This window comes from Lemur catta, chromosome 3 (genome assembly GCF_020740605.2).
Source record: "Lemur catta isolate mLemCat1 chromosome 3, mLemCat1.pri, whole genome shotgun sequence".
NCBI lineage: Eukaryota > Metazoa > Chordata > Mammalia > Primates > Lemuridae > Lemur > Lemur catta.
The window spans coordinates 122,472,778-122,494,782 of NC_059130.1; the positions used below are offsets into that span (position 1 = coordinate 122,472,778).

At 38.7% G+C, this 22,005-nt stretch overlaps 1 protein-coding gene across 3 annotated transcripts in view; it reads right to left on the reverse strand.

Moving 5' to 3' along the window:
• Nucleotides 1-22,005, reverse strand: part of CAMTA1 (calmodulin binding transcription activator 1) — an 825,382-nt gene that overhangs the window by 774,061 nt on the left and 29,316 nt on the right. For all 3 annotated transcript variants that reach the window (XM_045546243.1, XM_045546242.1, XM_045546247.1), the window contains one exon: nt 17,570-17,688. In XM_045546243.1, coding sequence (XP_045402199.1) covers nt 17,570-17,688 — 119 coding nt within the window. The remainder of the gene's footprint in view (nt 1-17,569; nt 17,689-22,005) is intronic.

Below are 22,005 nucleotides of genomic sequence, written 5' to 3' on the forward strand. Positions count from 1 at the left end.
GCACCACCAATACACACAAAAAGCACTGACTGAACTAGGAGCAGGACAAGGACTGGTTTCTCTGAGCCTCCCAGTGAGGGTGTTTTTTCCATTTTGTGCAGCACCACAGCACACTAACTAAGACACCCACTCATTTCTTAAGACCCTTTCAGGCCAGCACCTCTGCCATTTGTGAGCCACTGGTCCAGGAACGAACAGGTCTACACTAACTTGGTCTCCCACCTCCCTGGGGGCCAGCTTCCTCCACTACAGTTTTGGTGGGGACTAGAGCTGCAATGTTCTGACCTTGCTTCCTCATACCAGGGTTCCCAGGGCTCACTATGGTAGCTGCCATCAGAGGAAACAAGAAGCCCAACAGGCAGGGTTTGGCCCTACTCCCTGGCTTCAACCATAGCATCTCCACATTTAACTGTTTTACAGATTTTGGTTCCCCATGAGATTGTTTGAAAAAATGGTTCAATTGCTATTTTAAAAAATGTTTAAATTGCCAGACTTCCCAGTTCAAAAATACTAATACTCAATTGAGAAACATGTAGTTCCAAACTGCAAGGTCCTGTTCTTGTTCATCCTGATTCTAACCGCAGCACTTGGCAAACATCTTGTAAATGTTTGTTGAAGAAAAAGAAGGAATGAGAAGAAATTTGATTAAGAAAGTTGTTTTCTCTCCCCTTGTTTCAATGGACCACCAGGTAAACTCCTTATACATCTTTCGTGGCTGCATTTGTTAAGAGGAGACTCAGATTCTGTCTGTTACGTGCAGCTTGGCACATTGTGACAAAAAGGCATTTTGTCTGTGAGGCATTTCTCTGAAGAGGTATGGGGAAATCCTGTTTCTTCCTTTAAGGACACTTACAAGTATAGGGAAGGATACTCCAAGCACGGGTGGAGTGAGAGTGGGGTAGGCATAGATCCCAGCCTCCTTTGTAAACCCCTCCCCTTGAGTGTGAGCAGCACCTATGAGTTGATTCTAACCAACAGAATACAACAAAGTGATGGGTTTTATGTGATCACATGATATAAGATGGTAACACCCTACTTGGTAGGACTCTCTCTCCTCTGCTGGCTTTGATGAAGCCAAGGAGCCATACTAGGAAGGCACAAACAAGTAAGAAGGAGCTAAGAACAGTCTTAGCTGATAACAACAAGAAACTAAGGCCTTCAGTCTGACACAGTTCACAAGACCAACAACCACATTAGCTAGGAAGAGGATCCTCTCCCAAAATCGAGCCTTCAGATGAGAACCCAGTCCTGGCCTACACCTTGACTATAGCTTTGTGAGACCTTTAGCAGAGGAACCAGCTACACCACGAGTGCATTCCAGGCCCAGAAAAACAGATAATAAATGTATGCTGTTTAAAGCTGCTAAATTGATGGTAATATGGTTAATCCTGTGTGTAGCAAAAGATGGAGATGGTACGTTCAATGTCCTGCAGCGGTAAAGACAAGCCGCATGTGAAGAACTGAAGAACAGCGTGCTGAAGCACAGCAAAGGGGGAATGAAGTGCCTGCAACCAGGCAGGCCGTGGGTGAGGGGGCCAGACTGAACACAGATTTGCTGGCCATGTTCATGTTCAGACTTATATCCAGAAAACAGTAAAAAAGAAACTGAAGAGTATAAAGATCGGTAATAACATGACTTGATTCACATCTTACAATTTTTAAAAGATCTCTGGCTGCTATGGGAGAGAGGAGGTCCAGAGTAAAAACAAGGCTCTTGTAGATGTCCAGGTGAGAGGTGGTGACAATGACCATGGAGAGAAGTGGAGGGATGAAACTGTGAAGGCAGAACGGCGATCCATGAACGTGGATCATAAATGAAACACATGCTTATTTCACTAACTTCCAATTGAAATATAGTCTCTTGTTTAACTATAAACACAGGCAATAAACCTCAGCAATGCAGGCTGTACCTATGACTTTTAAATCCCAATTTTTTATCCCAATTATCAGTGCTGTGATATGAAATATTTCTATTCATCACTATTTCAAATTTATGACAGTTACAGGCCCACCACTAGATCTTATTATTTAAGAACATTAAAGAAGCATATATATTACATCACAAATCTGTATTTTATTACAATTTTGATAACTGCATTTCAGTAGTTGGTTTCCTCTGTGATCCAGTACATGATTTAAGACGTGATTCTGAGAAAGTATCCATAGGCTTCTTCACTTAACTCTAAAAGGGCCCTGGAACCAAGAAATGCCATGATAGAAAGAGCAGAAGAAAGCTCAAGAAGGTTGGTGCTGCACTTGATCTTGGAGAGAGATGAAAATAAGGATCACTATAGGGGCAGCAGATTGGGGAAAGAGAGCTCAGTTTTGAACTGAATCCTTTACATATGAGGTACCTAGAAAGCATCAGAGTCAGTGTCTAAGGAAAAGTCGGGGCTTAATTAGGGACACAGAGATGGTATTTTAAGCTATCAGGAGATGAAATTACTTAGTGTGTTTGTGAAAAGAGAAGCTACAGGGCAGAAGCCCCCAGGGACTTCACCCTTAAAGCTGGATTGAGATGGAAGATCCTGACTAAGGAGATTGAAAGGAGGTAGCCCAAGACACAGGAGGAACACTAGAAGAGGACATTAACCTGGAGACGAAGAACGTGTCTTGGGAGAGGAGAAGGGGAGACTATGCTAAAAAAGTTGTTAAGAGGCTGAGGAAGTGGACAAAGAGTCCACTGAGTCTGGCAATTCGTATATTTTTGGAAAACTTGACGGGCAGCTTCCACAAAATAGAGGGGAGTGGACAGAGCAGCTGAAGAATAACTGGGAAATGAAGAAGTAGAGGAAATGTGTGGATTACTTTTTTGGGAAGTTTTGATGTTAAGAGGATATTTACATGGGGCTACTGATAGGGAGGGAACATGGGGTGGATCAGGAGGTGTCTGTCTTATGTTGCACAATGAGTATAACCAGAGGATCTCTGCACGCTGATCTGAACAATGTGGTGGACACAGAGGCACTGCTGATGCAGAATGCAAGGTGGTTACCAGACTGAAGCCCACGAGAGAAGGCTAGGGTCCAAAGTGCACATGAGCAGGCTGGCCTTTGGCAGGGGAGAGAGGACACACTTATAGTCTGGTGGTGAGTAGATCTGGAGCTCCCATTGTCTTCTATTTTCTAAACATGAAGCACATTTATCAGTTCAAGGTGGGGTATAGTAAAGGGCTGGTCTAGCTTGAAGAAGGCAGAAAGCATGAAATCCTTGTGCAGAATCAGAATAGGCTTATTTGGTGGAAGATCCTAGAAGACTGTGGATAATGATAATTGTCCACTTGAGGCTGGCAATCAAGAATTCACAGAAACTGCCAGGTGCTGTGGCTCGCACCTATAATCCCAGCTACTCAGGAGGCTGAGGTGGTGGATTGCTTAACACCAAGAGTTCAAGACCAGCCTGGGCAACATAGTGAGACCTTGTCTCTAAAAATAAATAAATAAATAAATAAGAAAACTTAGGTGTGGTGGATGTCTGTAGTCCCAGCTACTTGGGAGGCTGAGGTAGGAGGATCCTTGAGCCTAGGAGCTCGAGGCTGCAATGAGCTATGACCACAACACTGCCCTCCAACCTGGACAACACAGAGAGACCTTGTCTCTTTTAAAAAACAAAATAAAATAAAAATGTGTGTGTGTGTGTGTGTGTGTGTGTGTGTGTGTGTGTGTGTATAAATCCTTAGAGAGCTAACAGTCAGCTTTGTTATCTTGTTATTTCTCCAGCAATAGAGCTGCTTGGGTGCAGGCACAGAGAAGCCAGGAAGACAGGCTTCATTTGGGATCAGGATTTGTCCAGCTGGGGATGACAGGAGGAGAGGGGACAGGAAAGTTGAAGGCATTTGCAAGAGAGTGGATATGAACTGTGAACTCTGCAATTGAAGCTAGATAAGAAAAGAAGTGATGAAAAGAGGGACTCCTGTCCTGGAGGTGGAGGTTCAAGGAAGCCCTCTCCGAGGAGCAGCAGGAGGAGTTAGTAAGCTACTGGCAAGTGAAGTGAGGGGGTAACTGTGGGTAGAGAAAGGAGCTATGCCAACAGCAGGAAATACTGCTCAACCCCGACAGCTACCCGCAACCATTAGGTAGACAGAGCTCCAACAGCAAGCTGGTTAGATTATCCAAGAGCCCCAAGAGGGGAGTACATGGCATCAACTGTATGCCTTGCCACCAGGGAGATGACAGCCTAGGATGGCCCTATTAACTGTGAGATGGGTCCACTAGAAAGCAAGCCACATGGCAGAGACCTCTGTGTGGTTCACACTATATTCTCCAGAGCCTAGTGTTCAATAAGAACTATGGAGTGAATAGATGTCATTAAAACAGAATGAAATAGAGAAAGAAACTGAGGCAGGACTACAACTTAGCAGGTAGGGGGAAAAGAAGGGAAACGTAGGAGAGGTGGTTACCAGTGGGAAAGGAAAGGAGAGGTCCACAGCTCTGAGCTGCATGGAGGAAGCCCCTCCACCATAGCACTGAGACAGGGTCAGACCACAGCTGGTCCAGGCTCCCCGAGGAATAAACGGTAGTTCTACTGACTTCAAAGATTTGGTGAGCCACCCATGGAACGATGACAGCATCTGACAGGGTGCTGTGGGGCCCTGAAGTGGCTGCTGACAAGGATCCTGTCTACTGAACTAGGGGCAAGTGTGGGAGCCACCAATACATCCTGCTTCCTATTTTATTATAAAATAATCATATTAATTCTATCTTCACATGCCTCCATCTCTGTAAACCACTTCTGGTTTCACTCCAGGTTCTTCATCCAGATAACCTATTCCAGCAGACACTGTACTCATGCCCCTTCTTTACAGGCTCTTCCCCAAACAACTGCTATACATTCCATCTCCCATTTCATTCTCTGAGAGCTGTTCTCTGTGCTTTTCCTTTGTAATTCTAGCCACAATTTACTTTCCTTCACAGCAAACCTTCCACCAAGAATCATGAAGACTTGCAGCCACCATGCCCTCACCTCTTTTGTTCTTTGACCCACTCCAATTGGGCCTCTGTGCCAACAGTCCACTGAAAGCACTCAAGGTTACACAGAGGCTCCCAGTGGTCAAATCCAACGGTGCCTTCTCCATCCTCATTTTACTCAATTTCCGAGTAACCTCTGATGCCCTCTGATAGGAAGAATAGTGACCCCCAAAGAAATCCACATCCTAATCCCCAGGGCCTGTAAATTTGTTAGGTTACAAAGGAAAGGGGAATTTAGGTTGCTAATCAGCAGCCCTTAAAATAGGGACAGTATCCTAGATTATCCAGGTGGACTCAATGTAATTATTAATAAAAGGGTTCTTAAAAGTGGAAGGAGGGGGTAGGAGAGGTCAGAATCAGAAATGACAAGATGATGCAAACAGGGTCACAGAGACTCTATGCTGCTGCTTTGGGATGGCGGAAGGAGCCAGAAGCCAAGGAGTATGAGCAGCCTCTCGAAGGGGGAACAGGCAAGGAAGACCCTTCCCTAGAGCCTCCAGAAAAGGATACAGCCATGTCAACACTCTGAGTATAGCCCAGTGAAACCCGTGCTAGATGCCTGACCTATAGAACCATTAAGAAATTTGTGTTATTTTAAGCCACTAACTTTGTCATAATTTGTTGCAGCAGCAAACAAAAAACTCATACACTCTCTTTTTAAACACATTTTTCTCTCAGCTTCTCTCTCCCAACTGCCTGGTTCACCACTACTTTCCTGGTTCCTGCAGCGTCCTGTGCTGGCTCCTCCTCTCTACTCAGGGATTAGTCTCCCCTCCTCCATCTATCTTCTGTACCCAGGGTGATCTCACCCAGTCTATGGCTTTAAATGCCATCTATGCACTGACTGCTCTCCAATTTTGATCTCCAGACAGGAACCCTCGCCAGATTTCTGGACAGCTGCCTATTCGACATCACCACTCCAGTGTCTAACAAACACCTCACAATTAGAGTCATCCTCAACCCTATCCTCTCCTCCTTCAGTTTTCCTGGCCAATGATGGACACCAGCATCAATGCAGTAGCTGAGGCCATAAACTAGAAATCACTCTTAATTTCTCCTTTTGTTTATCCTACATCCAATCCCATAAGCCCTGACAGCTCCACCTCCAAAGTACATCCACTTCCTACCCCCTCCACTGCCAGTATCATCTCTTACCAAGATCACTAATTACTGCAACAGTCTCCTAACTGGTCTCTTTGCTTCCGCTGACAGACACAGAGCAGCCAGAGAAAGCCTTTAAAAGTAAAGCTCCATATTATGTCATACACTGCTGATAGCTCACCCTCCAATGTCTTCCCATTGCCCTTAATATCAAATCCCCAATCTTTATGCCTATGGGCACTACAAGATCTAGCCCCTGCCAACCACACCTAGCTCATCTCCCAGATGCCCTCTCTACTCCAACCAACAATGTCTTTTTCATTGTTCCTCAAACAAGCACATTCCTGCCTCAGGGACTATTCTTCCCCCAGATCCCCAAGCAGCTGGATTTCTTTTGTCATTTGGATCTCAGTTCAAACATCACTTCCTAAGAAAGGCCTTTCCTAACAAATCCACCAAAGTGTTCACACCTCAGTATCCTGTTTTATTTTCTTCTTAGCACTCCCTGAAATTCTCACATTATTTGTCTGCATATGTCTTCCCCTCTAAACTATAAGCTCCATGACAACAGGACTTTGTCTGTCTGATATCCTCAGTGTCTCCAACCAGTGCCTGGAACATACTAAGGCCCTCAAAAATATTGCTGAATGCAGAAATGATGGCATGAAATAAAACGGAATTAATATGCCGTCAAAAATGATGCTATGGATCACTGTCAGGACTAACATATAGATTCCATATTAAGAGAAAAGCCTGGTTACAAAACTGCATGTATATTAAACCTATTCTGGGTTAATAAATTTTAAAAATATAAGCCCACACCAGCACAGAAAAATGTCTGAAGAGGCACATATCAGAAAGTCAACTGCTGATTTCTGGTGGCAGGATTCTGGGTGGTTCAGCCATCTATCCAAGCTGTACTCTGTGGACCAGCAGGTGGAGAAGAGCACCTGCCTTTTCCTGGGCTTCGTGTTCCCACCTGGCAAGAGCTCCTCCATAGGGGATGACTTGGCTTCCTGCCTCACCCCCACCCACTTCTTAGGTGGGAGTGACTTACCCGACTGCTGAGCCTGAGATGAAGAACTGGGTATGCCCACCTCGATCCTTCCCACCGTGGTTCTGGGAATCTGCCTGCACACAGGGAGCACACATTCTGCTCCTCTCCTCTGCATCACAAGTTTTTTAGGAGTAGCTGCCATGGATGTGTTTGGTACTACCAGTGACTATTACTAACCCAGAATGTCTAATTCAGCACCGAAGTATTAGCAGCCTACTTGAGTACCAGACTAAATGATATTTGTTGATGGAGACTTCATTCATTCATTCATTCAATAAACAGTCCTGAGCATGCACAATGTGCTAAGCCCTGTTCTATGCTTGGGATCCATCACTGAGCAGAGCAGACAAAGATCCCTGCCCACCTAGAACTTACAGCCTAGCAGGGGCAGCCAGATGAAACACAGTAAGAAGATGTAATTTATACGGTACACTAGATGATGATAAATGCTAATTCCAAAACACTTATGTCTCACTATCCTCACTTATGAAAAAAAATACATAATCACCACACAGCAGGTTTTCCGAATTGCCTGAAGAATGGATTGTTAAAAATTACTGGAAATTGCTTAAATACAAAATTTTGATTAATAATAATTAAAGCATTTAACAAAAATGATTATTAAATAAAACAGAGTCAAGAAGTCTAAATTTTGTTCAACAGTATGAAAATAAAATAAAATTTTAAAATGCACATTAACAACTGTCTTCTGATAGCAGGAAAGGGGTGTGTGTCACTACACAGCTTAAAGATGTGTCAGGAAAAATGAGAAATGACTGTATACACAGACCTCAATTGTATAGATCCTGCTTAATTTCAAGCTATTTCAATGTACCCTTTCTCAGAAATAGGAAGCAGATGGCATTGTCCCATTCTTTAAACTTTCTTAACTTTTAAAAAGGTAAATACACGTAAGTGTCTTTCCCCCTTCTTTTTCTGAAAAATGTCCCTTTGCAGCCTCTTCTAAGAAACGATCTTCTACCAGGTACCCCGCCCCCCCGCCAGCTTCTCTGAACAGCCCCCTCCCTCACACATAGCACCAGGAGGGGATCCCTCCATGCTTTATCCTTGACCTCCTGACTTCCCCTCTTCCGCCAGTGCTACAATCAGGGAGTTCTTCAAAAGGGAACTCCTTCAGGGTATGAGCTACACATGGAATTATGGTCTCTCTTTTCTCAGAAGGTTTGGCCTAGGTTCCAGTGTTACTTGTTCCAGCCCCTCTGATCACATGCTTCTCCTCTGACTTTAGGCCACAGGTGCTTTTCCTTGTTTCTTACACATGGGAACCTTCTTTTTCCCTCATAAACTCCTTTTGAATCACCATAAAATGAACTCAGGGCTAAATGAAGCCTGCCTCAGTATTCCACGTCTGTTCAACCACAGACGCTCCACCTGCACAAGTGCACCTGCATGCACAACATATGCGCTCACATGCACACACGCTCACTTGCACCCTGCTTAACCTTGTCCAACTCCCCAGAGCTGAAGGTTCTCCCAGGTTCCTCCTTTCTCACCACATGTAAATTCCAGATTTTTTCTATTATATATTTATTTCAACTCTACATCCTTCATCAGACCAGGGAACAAACTACTACAGAAAACCTCATGAAAGCCACACATCCGGCTTATAATATTCTCCCTTACAGAGAAAACACTCTCCCAAAAACATATTTATATTTCATCACACTCACCCCAGCCCATCTGTGGTTTCTCATCCATCTAGAAAGGATTTCTGTTTTGTTTTTTCACTTGATTTTCTAACTTTCTAAAAGCACTAAAACTGAAAGCTTAGGTTATTTTTCAGGAACTTCTTTTAAAACCTTCACCTGAACTTCATAATTATCAAGATAACAGAATTTATCATGGGAAACATTTGGTAGGTAGTACTTGAAAAGACTGGAAGGTGGGTAGGCAGGTAGGTAGGTAAGCAGGTGGATTATGACATTCAGCTTTAGGGCTCTGCTGTTTTCAGCTACTTGAGCCAAATGGAGATGGAGAAGAAAGGGGAGGTTGGCTATCTTTCATGCCACCTCTTCAGAAACGACAGAAAAAATTAAAATATGCCTCAATATACCCCCACCATTGCCACTCATACTTTGAAAGGGCTTCCTATATATCAAGACATTAACAGATACTTTAAATTGCCTTCCATGACTTTTAGGTATTTACTAGCTAAAGACATGAGAAAAAGACTCTAGAAAGCCCAACTGTATCCTATGTAGTCAAAGTACACCAAAAAATGCCTGAGTGGGAAGTGGGGAGAGCACAGCTGAGCCTAAAGTCCATGGGAGCTGATCAGATTACACTTCTGGGAGTCTAAAATTCTTCATCTACGTGGGTTTCTCCTGGGTACTTGTTATAGACACATATTCTCAGGCCCCACCCACGACTTGAGCAGAAACTCTGGGGATGGAGCCCAGCAATCTGTGTTTGAACAAGCCCTCTGGGCAATTCTGACTCTAGCTCAAGCCTGAAATTCAGGAAGCTAAAGAATGCCAACCTCTCCATATAGCCTTCCCTTTTCCATCTTAGCCGACCTTCCAACAGGGCTCAGCTTCTACTTTACAGTAGTCACCACAACCCAAAGTCTCCCATCATTACTGAAAGAGTTGGGTATTTTATCCCCACGAAACCCATCAATAAGCTGCACAGTACTCCACTCAAGCACTCTTTATCCAATTTAGAAAAACATGGGCCCCAACTGGATCTTTACTTACAACTTAACATTTTTTAAAAGCAGTTTTAGAAAACAACACAACAGGTTACGATCTAAACAAAAAGACAAACTGTCTGAATTTCAACTCCAGTACTAGACAGTATGGGGACTTGGAAAAGATACCAAAGAACCTCAAGCTCCCCTGAAAAGATGCTGCCCACTCTTAACCCTAAGTGTGCTGACCCCAGCAATTTCAGAAGGCTGTTGGGGTGATGAAAATGGTCTGGAATTAGGTAGTGGTGATGGCTGCACAACTCTGTGGAGATACTAAAAATCACTGAACTGTACAACTTAAAATAAAAATAAGTAAAAGGATGATTAACAGTAAAAAAATAATAATAATTAAATAAAAACTTCCAACCTGGACCAAATCACCCTGTAAGGTCCTGCACTCCCAAAAAAACCTCCGAAAGTAACAATAATCTTTAAAGACAAAGGTCACTAAGCACCACTACCTGAGACCCAAAAGAGGCCACTGAGCAGGTAAGTGTCTTCCCTAACACTCAGCTCATTAGCGGCAGAGCAAAGACTAGAACCTGCTTTTCTGAAGCCAGTTCCATATCCTTTCCAAGACAGTAGTGGTTCTCTATTTAGGCTCTGTGGAATATTATCAGGGGTCCATGGGTTCATAATAAATTTTTAATTTCACATCTTAATTTAATTTATAATCTAAAAAAGTAATACCTATAACAAATATTCTAATATACAAATTCATTACTAAAGTTTGTGATTTGTGATTACATTTGCCTTAGTATCCGTGTCATTTCAATTATTCTTGGTTTAACGAGAAAAACCAGAAGTGAATTTAAGACTAGACATATTTGTACCAAAGCCTAACCATAGTCTTATAGAAACGCTTGCTGTGCAAAAAAAGTTTGTCAGTGTGGAATAATTGCAGGATACAAGACAGTATCACGTGAAAATCAAAAGAATCTGCTTTAAAAAAGTCAGTACGATATTCACGTTGCAAGAGACAATTTAGTTTTGGCAAACATCATCCATCGCACTTAACTAACCCTGTTACTATAAATTTTTAGGTTTGCAGTTTCTTTTTATGTAATGTATGTATCTGAGTTTTATATTTGCATAAGAACTCCAAAAACTAAGACATTTATATTGACTTTTTTGATTTTACATATTCCATTCATTCAATAAATATTTATTGAACACTGACTATGGCCAGGTATTCTTCTAAGTGCTATATATTCAAGTATTACAATAAAATATTTTAGGTTGAAACTGGGGTAGGTCAATAGGAATTTTCTTCCTTTAAAGAGAACTTTCTTTAACATCTTATTCAACTTTTATACACATTGCTCTACTCTGCAGGTGTGATTTACTTCTCTTACAGTTCCCTCAGGGCCAAACCTGACTGTACTCTCTTCATCTGTCTTCCCCTCCCCAGTGTAGGACATCTTGCCCCAGCTTTTCAATGTACCCAATCTGCTTCTGCTACTTCTGGTACTAAACTCTGTACCTGACACCTGATCCTCAAACCTGTGCTTACTTGGATTTTGGTATCCATTTATCTTACATCATACTACTAAGATGAACAGAGAAATTATATTTAATCCAATTGCTATAAAATCGTCACATCAAATTGGAAACGTAGTACCATATAGTGTGTTCAAAAATCAAATGGTATCACTCTTAAAACTCAGCTCTCTGTATTATTGTTCACATCTGCATTTCCATACTTGCAATTTAATCAGAAAGGCCCTGCCTGGACACAAAATAATCTGGGACCATTCAAACCACTAGCACTGCCAAAGCTAAACAAGACAAAGCCCTATTTCAGGGTTAAATAACTTTCTAAGTCATCAAAGCTGAAACAGCCCTCTTGCCTTTATGATTAGAGGACTTGTGCTTTTCAGCTAAGCTCACCTTTAGGAAGATTGAAGAGTTCTAAATGATCCCCCAAAAATGTAGGTCTATATTTCACAGAGATAACATAAATACACACTCACAAAACCAATCCTTGAAAAATTACAGCCCTAATTCTAAAACGTATAAAGTTATACAAAGAAAAAAACTGAAAACACGAAGAACATTCAAGATTGTATACCTACACAAAGAAAGAAAAAAAAAAGGTAAGGTGGCTTGTTGTTAAAACAAAATAACTGAAATGAAATATAATTTAGTAATTCTTACAGTCTTAAAGTCCATTTTTCTTACCTAAAAAGTTGGAAAAAAATAAAAAAGGATACAGACTTTAAAAGGGTAATTCTCTTCCTACAAAAAGCATTATGGCCATGCATGGTGGCTCATGCCTATAATCCCAGCACGTTGGGAGGCCAAGGTAGAAGGATCACTTGAGGCCAGATGTTCAAGACGAGCCTGGGCAACACAGCAAAACCCTATCTCCACAAAAAAAATTTAAAAAATAATCTGCGCACGGTGACATGCACCTGTAATCCCAGCTACCTAGGCAGCTCAGGTTGGAGGATCATTTAAGCCCAGGAGTTTGAGGCTGCAGTGAGCTATGACTGCCACTGCACTCCAGCCTGAGCAACAGAGCAAGACCCTATCTCCACAAAAAAGAAAAAAAAAAAAAGCATTACAATTATATTCAGAGTTTGTTTTTTTTCTCCAGGCCCTTGGGTATGGCTTAGATTCTATCCATCTATACTGCTATCTAGGCCAGGCACGGTGGCTCATGCCTCTAATCCCAGCACTCTGGGAGGCCGAGGCAGGAGGATCGCTCGAGGTCAGGAGTTCAAGACCAGCCTGAGCAAGAGCGAGACCCCATCTCTACTAAAACTAGAAAGAAATGATCTGGACAGCTAAAAATATATATAGAAAAAAAATTAGCTGGGCATGATGGCACATGCCTGTAGTCCGAGCTACTCGGGAGGCTGAGGCAGAAGGATTACTTGAACCCAGGAGTTTGAGGTTGCTGTGAGCTAGGCTGATGCCACAGCACTCTACCCCGGGCAACAGAGCGAGATTCTGTCTTAAAAAACAAACAAACAAACAAACAAAATATACTGCTATCTACATAAGACATTTTTACCATTAAAAAATGCATTTAATATGAAACTGTAAAGCTACCACCAACTAAAAACATTTGATGCAACTTTAAGGATCAGTACAAACTAGAATTCTGTTTTGTTTGATTACTCTAGAGAAACCATATTACAGGAAAAACAAACAAAAGCAAGAACATTAATAGTTCAAAAATAGCACACAAAAGTGATTTGAACATATTTAGGGAGAACATTTTCATTACAAAAGGTTCACGGTGCTGCATTAGTTTGGATTTGGAAGAATGCCATTTGAAATCTAGACCCAGAGACCAGGGAATGCAGTAGTTGTATTTTAAGTCAAACAGCTAATTAATGACTAAACAAAAGAAATTTCAGTCTGGACAACATATATGGAGTACTAATATGTGTAATTATGAAGTAGTCATTTGTGCAATCAGAAAGTTGCATTAGCATAATTATTTCTGGCTCTGGGCCTTAAAAATATTAACTTAAAATGCAGAAACCTTATAATAGTTCACCTAATGAAGATGAGAATACCAAACTGATTATGAAACAAGAGTTGGTTCTTTAATGAATGTGCTCTGGTTTAATATATTCTTTCTCCCCTGCCCCTGAATATAAAAATTTATCAGACCTAACCCTCAAGTTACACATAGGTACAAAATTTCTACTCTTAATATGTTTTCTTCATTATTCAGAACCAACATACTCATATTCATTATTAAGAATCAAAACTAGTCTCCTAAGAGATCAGTGTTTAATACTTAAAAAAAAATCATGCAAAAATACATTAAGTTTACTATAACACCTAAAAATGCACATGAATAAAGAAGTCAAACAAGTCTATAAAACAAAAGGATAAGAAGTAACCAAATAGCTCCAAGATCTTGGAAAAGTCAATTTGAAATTGTTCTTTAGGACAGAACAGGAGGGAATTTGGGCCCCAAAGTTGGGCTGCAGGGGCTGAACTCCCCAGTCCCTCACCTTCCAGCTGTCTGACTCCAGCTACATTATTTAACATCTCCATGGCTCAGGTTTCCTCATCTATAACATGAGGACAATCAAATAACCTACCTTAGGATTAATTCAAAGACTAAATGTGATTATTCATGTAAAGGATGCAATAATGCCTAGCATACAATAGATGTTCAATAATTGTTAGCTTCCATAATTGCTGTCATCACTTTCATTTCCTTTGTCATCTTCAGGACTTGGGGAACGGTATTTGTGGTTGAGAAAGCATAATCTAAAATTGATTTGTTTTTTAGATACAACATTTAATTTATTTATTTTGCAATTGCAAATAACATCCAAAAAGGACAGGAGATTTTATATATTCCAATGGGTTAGAAAAGGTTAAAAGTAGCTTAACTAAGCCCAAGGACCATCTTCTTATAATCTTCCTTTTGGTGACTTTCAGTTTCACTAAACATCTCCATATGAACCCACAATACTAATCCTACATTAACTCTTTTTAAGTCAAACTACACTATGGAATAGATTTTCTAAGTACACTAGTGTGGTTCAGATTTACAGGGTCTTTGATTAAAAGCCTAGACAACAAACAATAGAAGGGAAGTTCCTAAGAATTAGTAAGCAACATAGAAGAAATTAAGCTCAGAGGCAGGGCCTATCAAGTGTGCTATCTTGATCAAATTATTTAATCACTTTCTATCTACACTCCCTTACCTCTAAAAGGAAATATTATCCATCTTGCAATATTACTATAAGGCTTAGAAATAAGTACCCAGTCACTATTAAAGAACAGGTGCTCAGTAAGTGGCAGGTTTTGAACGGATACAATCTCATTCTCCTTCTCTCAACACACACAGATACAGTAGAAAAGTTGGGTTTCTTCAAATAACCACAAATATTTAAAGACAAGAATTCCTTAAAAGTACAGAGGAGTCACATTATACCCAGGAATTCAACTGTACACACTAAGCAGAGAGAGAGAGAGGAGAGAAAGAGCAAGATAGAGAAAACATGGAAAAAGCAAAGTATGACAGCTGATATTTCATATGGGCAGCTCCGGTCACAAGTCCTCCTTCGTGAACATGTGCTGTACAGAGAGTGAGACAGAAAACACAAATCTACTGTGCTCTCAACTGCGTGCCTCTTCCAGTGTCAGCCCCTAAAGTGGCATCTAAGAAATGTAGTTTTTGTACAACACAGCTTCTGAATACAGGCCAAATACTTCAAGTGGTCCTCGACCAAAACATACAAATTCATTCCAACTTTGGAAGGAAAATGGGCTCTCAGTAAGGACAGTATGACCAAACTTTACTTTATGAGTGAGCCAAGTTATTTCACAGGCAATTTTGACAAAGCATGATTTTGCCTTACGTAAGACCACAAAACCGCAGTGAGAAACAAGTCCACTGAACTACATGTCCTTCAGGTTAATGTGAACACTGAAGGACGGCAAGCTGAAGAACATGGGAAAATGCCAATACCCAACAAGATCAAAGAAGTGCTTTAATAACAGTACTATTTTGTTCCTCCTATTATCCAAGTCAGTTTAAAAAAAGAAAAAAGAACAATGACAGGTCATCACCATATAACTCTGCAGAATTAAGAACTCCTAACAGAAGGCTTCTGCTATCACACTTAACATTTCCCCATTTTTCCTAAAGCCAAAAAATAAAGAAACAAGGAAAAAAGCCAAGGTCCTCTACACAGAAACATGGGTCAACCTCTGAATTCAGTTCTCTCGTAGGAGTTTTTGTCAGTGTTGAGCTGAGAAGGTACTGAAAGAACCACCAATCACAGGGAAAGGGTGCTGCATGGCTCTGCCCTGTCAGCTGTGGCACCTCCTGCTGCCTCCATCCTTGGCAACATACATTCTCCTACCTATGTTTTCAGCAATAGTGACAGCCTGAACAAAGCAATCCACATTCTTTCATCTAGATCCCCAATTTTACATGTCACCAGTCAGAGAAAGGGATGCATTTCCCTCTATAACTTAGACCACAGCAACCTGTGGTCTCCAAGAGAGTATGTGTACTGGGGTCCTGGAAGAAAACACAGAACAACTTCTCATTTTTTTCTTTTAGTCTCATCCTCTATAAAAATTCTTTATTGGGTTCTTTATAATGTATATAATATATTAGCAAAAAGGAACATGTAAATAATTTAGAGGTAAATAAATACGTGAAAGTTGAAGGGCTGTGATCAAAAGTTTCAAAAGTTTTGAAGCTACTGATCTAAACAATCTACGACTAAATTCCTGACACTGCTACATCCAGCTTTATAAGGCTCTGGAGGCCACTGTTTTTAACTCACTAAGCAATTTCTGCTTTCAAGTATAATGTCAAATCACAATTACATTGCCAACTTTATATGACATTTCATATTGAAAAAATACATATCTATTATGTGTTTTGTTACATTTATAAATAACAACGTGGTATCAAATCTATGTTTCAGGGAATACTAAGAAATATACTGAGTTTTTAAATAATTCATAACCTAGGTCTGACCTACTAAATGGCTTCCAAACTATACTATTTTGTTGTTAGAGTAATGATCCATAATTAAGACTAATTTTCAGCATATTTACTTAGTGTTCATGTCTAAGATGTCTGAAATAACCGGTTAAAGCAACAGTCCTCTCAACTAGCTAAGGTTTGTTAAAACAAAACAATTCTGAGGGGAAAATATAACTTACAGAAATGATCAAAATATACACACCTTAAAAGAATTTTAAAATCAGTTGAGATAAGGTAACAAAGCTACAAGGTTCTAATAAGTATCTAAATCTAACCTGTGGTAAATAAAGAGACCTTCATCCACATAGCCTCCCGCAACTCAAAACAAAAGCATTCTCAATCAAGAATAGTTAGCACAAAAGAATCTTTCAAAAATAGGGCTCAACAGGCAGCAGGGGTAGGATGCTATGTTTACCTTAACTTGGAAGTAAATGTTGAACCAACAACACAAATGGATTTAGACCAACTTGCAAAACCAGCAACCCCAGCCATTTGAATTAAAGGACTATAATTCCCAAATTGATGGAGATACACCAAATTCTCATCACCACACTAAATGGGTATTACCCTAAATTGAAATATTCAGATTTCACAGCAAAAAAGATGACAAAGTAATCCACTCCTAATATTAAGACTCCCAGATTAAAATTTACCAAAAAGGAAAACATCCAAGAAGATAAACTTTTCTTCATTCTACTTCATCAATCTATTTGCTAATTGGATGCCAAATATATAATCTATTAATACTATACAACCTTCATTCTTAATAAAAATCTATCATTAACCAAACTTTCTTCAGACAGGACTAAAAGCTGTTTTGCTCGTAAGAAGCCTGCCCTTTCCAATGCTACACAAACTTCGTATTGTCAAGACACTACACGTTCTGTGGAACATTGGAGCTGTATATTTATTAATTCATGACTACATACGAATTAATGTTTAACTGACATGCAGGCAGAGTTAACCAAATGCGAGACACCAAAACACAAGAAAATACAAATACAGAAACTCATGCTACCTGAGTTAAGTCAGCGTGCACATTTTATGTTTTTCAACTCAAGCCAAGCAGATCAGAGACAGATCAAGAAACATGTTGGTTGGTTTCTGTCAAATCCAGATTAAATAGTCTCATTTACAATTTCCTAGTTCAATACTTTAAATTTAGAGTTAATATAAAGTAGTACTCCGCAAATGACCTAACAAGTTTGCCCTTAAAATAATTATACCCCTAAAAAGAGAAATTTATCTACCTCATTAGTGTTCCAACGGTGCCTCTCTTTTGGTAAACTTGAACATTTCGGCAGACATTCAAGCAGCTTTTTCGGTAAAAAGATTTTTACATGACTACTATTGCTGTTCCCGTGATCATCTATAAAGAAGAAAACAATAAATTCAGAGACAATAATAGAGAAAAATCTTTTATGTACACTGGCAAGGTCAGAAATAGCAGCTCAGTTTAGTCAATGTGAGACCAAGAACATCAGAAGGCCCCTCTACTCCTCTTAGGTAAAAACACTCATTTACACACTTATCAGATAGATGGCAGCAGGAATCTAGTCAAGAGGTTCTGAAATAGAATCAGGCTTTTGCTCCATGACAAGCAAGTAGACAGGGAAAATCCCAGCAGCTGCCCATCACCAGAACATTACTTTTAAAGGTTCTTTCCCCACATTTCCATGAAGCACATAAAAATTGCAAAATTATTTAACTTCACAAAACCCAGAAACTGCTTATTAACCAGCTGAAAAACTTTTAGGTAAGGAGAATTATAATAATATATGACTATTTTATTCATAAACTAATACTACCTCATCCCCTAGAATACAAATGAGATTTATCCTTTCAAAAGCAAATCACAAATCTTATTAATATAACGGATTTAAACCTACAGTTAACAACCCAGGTAATAGAGAAGCTGGCCTTTCTAGCCTGAATCTAGAAACATATCATCTTAATTAATTTGATTTACATACACATATCTATAAAATTAATGTATTTCATCAAACTGTAACTCTCCTAAATGAATTAGAGAAAAATTAATTACTTTAAGACTAGATGGTATGTCTGACTACCTAATAATCAGTCTACCTGATGCTTTCCAGAAGAGATAATTTCCTTTATATAAAATTTTTCATTCGTTTACTTACATATCACTTATTTCACTCTTCTAACAAAGTTCCTTTGTCTAGCTCAGAATTTCTTGCCAGTTTTGACAATATTTAGGTCAAAGTTTCAAATTACTTTTTTTTTAATGCTAAATAAAATCCCCAATATCCAAAGGGTACAATGCATAACTGGGTACTAAGGCACAACACATTAAAACATGAAAGACTGATTTGTTCCAGTAAGTCATAGTTGAAACAACTTTTCCTGATTATTATCAATAAAGTATAATAAAAACAATGAACTCAAAGTCAAGAGTCCAAGATTCTGGCCCAGTTCTGCTACTTTCTAATTGTGTGACCTTGGGTAAGTTACTTAATATTTTCAGTTTTCCCAAATCAAGATTAGATGATTTCTAGTTTTCCTCCAGGTACAAATCCCTATAAAATTTACTATCATTAAATAACTTAATATCCCTTAATGGGCCCTATTAAGCAATCTTATATAAGTGTTAGTTAATAATATTAAAAGTGAAATATACAACAATATATTTTTCCAGTTATTTACTGTAATTTTTTTTTAGCATACTCTATTTTTTTAACGTGGGAAAAACACAAAAGAATAAAAAATATTTTCTAAGGTCACAAAATCCTCTCCAAACGATTTTCATCTGATTAACACATTTCTTCTCAAGTCTCAAGGAAAAGATCTTAAAAGAAAAATATTGGGCATAGAAATAAAGTCTAAAGAAATTTACTACATCATATAGAAATATTTTATAGGGATGAACTTAAGAGAGTTTTAGCGTACTAAATCTTTTTTGGTCCATGAACTACATAACCAATTGAATTATAATACCCATCCTGTATTTCTATAAGCCACATAAAAATTTGAAAACTAACTGCTTTTAAGAATCCCAAATTTTAATTTAGTAACAAAAAAGATTAAAGTTTTTAAAAAATCTTGCTATGAAACCAAAAGGAAAATGTTCAATTAAAAGAAAGTTCATAGAAAGTTCTGTATTAATTATGTACTATAAAACCTTTGTAATTTTATGCATTTATGCATGCTCCCTGCACTTCATCCTCCCAAGGGAGGTACCATGGGCCATAAAACTTTAAAGCAGAGAATACCAAATCACATGAGCCTTTACCTCCCTTCTCTCTTCCCCTAAAGTGGTTTTATTCTCATTTTTTAAAATCCCTCATGATGTGTATGATTCTGAAAATAGAGGTGAAATTCTAAAATCTATATTCAATTCAAATATCCAAGATTTACAGGGTATCTTTTATGAAAATAGCACTATGCTAGTTGCTCAATCGATGGGCTCCCTCTCAATTGTACGTGAATAGTTGTATGTCTGGAGAAAGCTATTTGTTTAGAGTGTAATTCTGAACACTTATGAAAAGAATATTAAACCCCCAGCTACTAGTGCTGTTTGTGATCACAATCTGACGTTTTCTGTCCTTTTAGCCTCTTTGAGAAACCCAGCTGCCCTGTAGTATATAATGTGTGTGTGTGTGTGTGTGTTTAGTATACAGGGACTCTTCTCAACAGCACAATTAACTGCTCAGTTTTCCACTCTGATACCAAATCAGGCAGCAGTAAATGGGCCCAAAGGCTTTTCAAGAGGAACAGGAGAAGGGCTGTGTAAGCACCATCTCAATCCAGTTTCTAAATATCGCACTCTACCAGGAGGCGCAGCCAGAGGTTCAAAAGGAACAGGAATACCACCAGCCAACGGGATCCCCCTTAATCAGTTTTTAGCTGTGTCAGTTCCAGAATTTTAGGTTCATGCTGAATATAAACTGGATGTTTTTAAGAAACATAACAATGGGTAAATTTTCCCAGCATGCATTATGAAGACAGCAATTTTAATACTGGGCAAAGACTTATTAGTAACTCAGGCAAAATCTTAAAACTCTTATTTTCAAATTTCAGTGTTTCCAGTAGAAATATGATAAAGAGTAACTTTGCTTTCACACTGGAAAAGAACTATTCACATGGCTATACTGCATAAAAATGTGTTTTAATGTTTTTAGAATAAGTACAAATAATAAATTAATTAAATGCATGTGTCAGTTTTTAAATCCTAATAAGAATATCCTGAGTTAACAACAAAATTAAGGTATACACTGGTTTCAACTGCATCTCAGTATTCAATCCAAATAGTTAAACTCTGACACTGCAAAATGGGAGTGTCAACCAAATGACAGTAAAACATTTCATTATCATTATCTAACAAAATATGCACATATGATATATGACTTTACAAAATAATTTTCTAACCTACTTCACAATAAAAAAAAAATAACTAGTGAAGCTCTTAAAATTGACAGATGATTCACTTGGCTGACAGCTATAATTCTAGAGAATGAACCATCCTTTCTAGTCAACCTTCAAATATTTTCCAAACGGTAATTTTAGAGGCACAGTATAATTTAGCTAAAATTTTCTAAAGTGCACAAAAATGCTCATTCACTTAGTGAATTAGGCTAAAAGTAGAATTCTTATTTTCATGTTTTGTTTCTAAAAATTGAGGTTCACATTGCCAAATCCTTTATTTAAATCCAAAGAAATGTATTTGATCTTTTCCTTGGAATACTCTGTGACTTCTGCCAGGTAAACTGTAACTATATTAACTCTAACCTAGAAATGATACATCCATTTTATTTTGATTCATAATTAATAAAAGTAATTTTGGCTCTATGAATAATGACAAACACTGTTATTCAATCAAGTTGATTATGATTAATCTCTCAACCTCTAGACCAAACTGTTCAAAATAAGTTGGTGTAACAGTATATCAAATTGCTAAATCTTATTGGGTATATATTTGATCAACAACTTGGAGTGGTAAAATTAAAAGGAAGCTCTACAATTTTCTGTTTAGCTCTAATTATTATGTGCTTAGATTTAATTAGTAGGCTAGGAACTGATTCAGGAAAACATAAACATGTATTGTTATATTCAAGTTAGCACAGTGCTCACAGCAGCAAATATTGCCGTTACTAACCTAAGACCTTCAAATCACTATACATCCAAAATAAGTATTAATTAAGCACCAACTATGTGCCAAGCATTGATCTGATTTTGCATTATTCTTTTCCAAAGAAAGTCCCAAAATGATTTAAACTCAGTTTAATTCCAAAAGATTTTTAAAAGGTTAAAAAAAACACCAAAAAATAATAGCTTCTTAAGTAGAAAAACATAATTAGTTTTGCTATTTAGTAACCCTTTTCCTTTTCTTAGAGTAGTATGATCACCAAATCTTACTCCTTCTATTTTTAGGTGGCCTAGATTTACTCTTTTCCTATCAATCATATTACCAAATCTCTGGTTCAGGTTTAGGTCGTCTCATAACTAAGGTTCAACAAACTTCTGTTTATCTGCATTTACATTTTCAATCTAAAAATATGTGGGTGGGGGTAGATAAAGTGGGGCATGGAAGCCCTGCAATCCGTCACTTCAATTTGGGTGTCCAGGCATCCTCTCCTGTTTTATTTCAATCAATTCCAACTTGAGCTATGCGTGATCAAGTAAATCTAACTTCCATTATTTATCAGGGGTAAACATTGTGGGA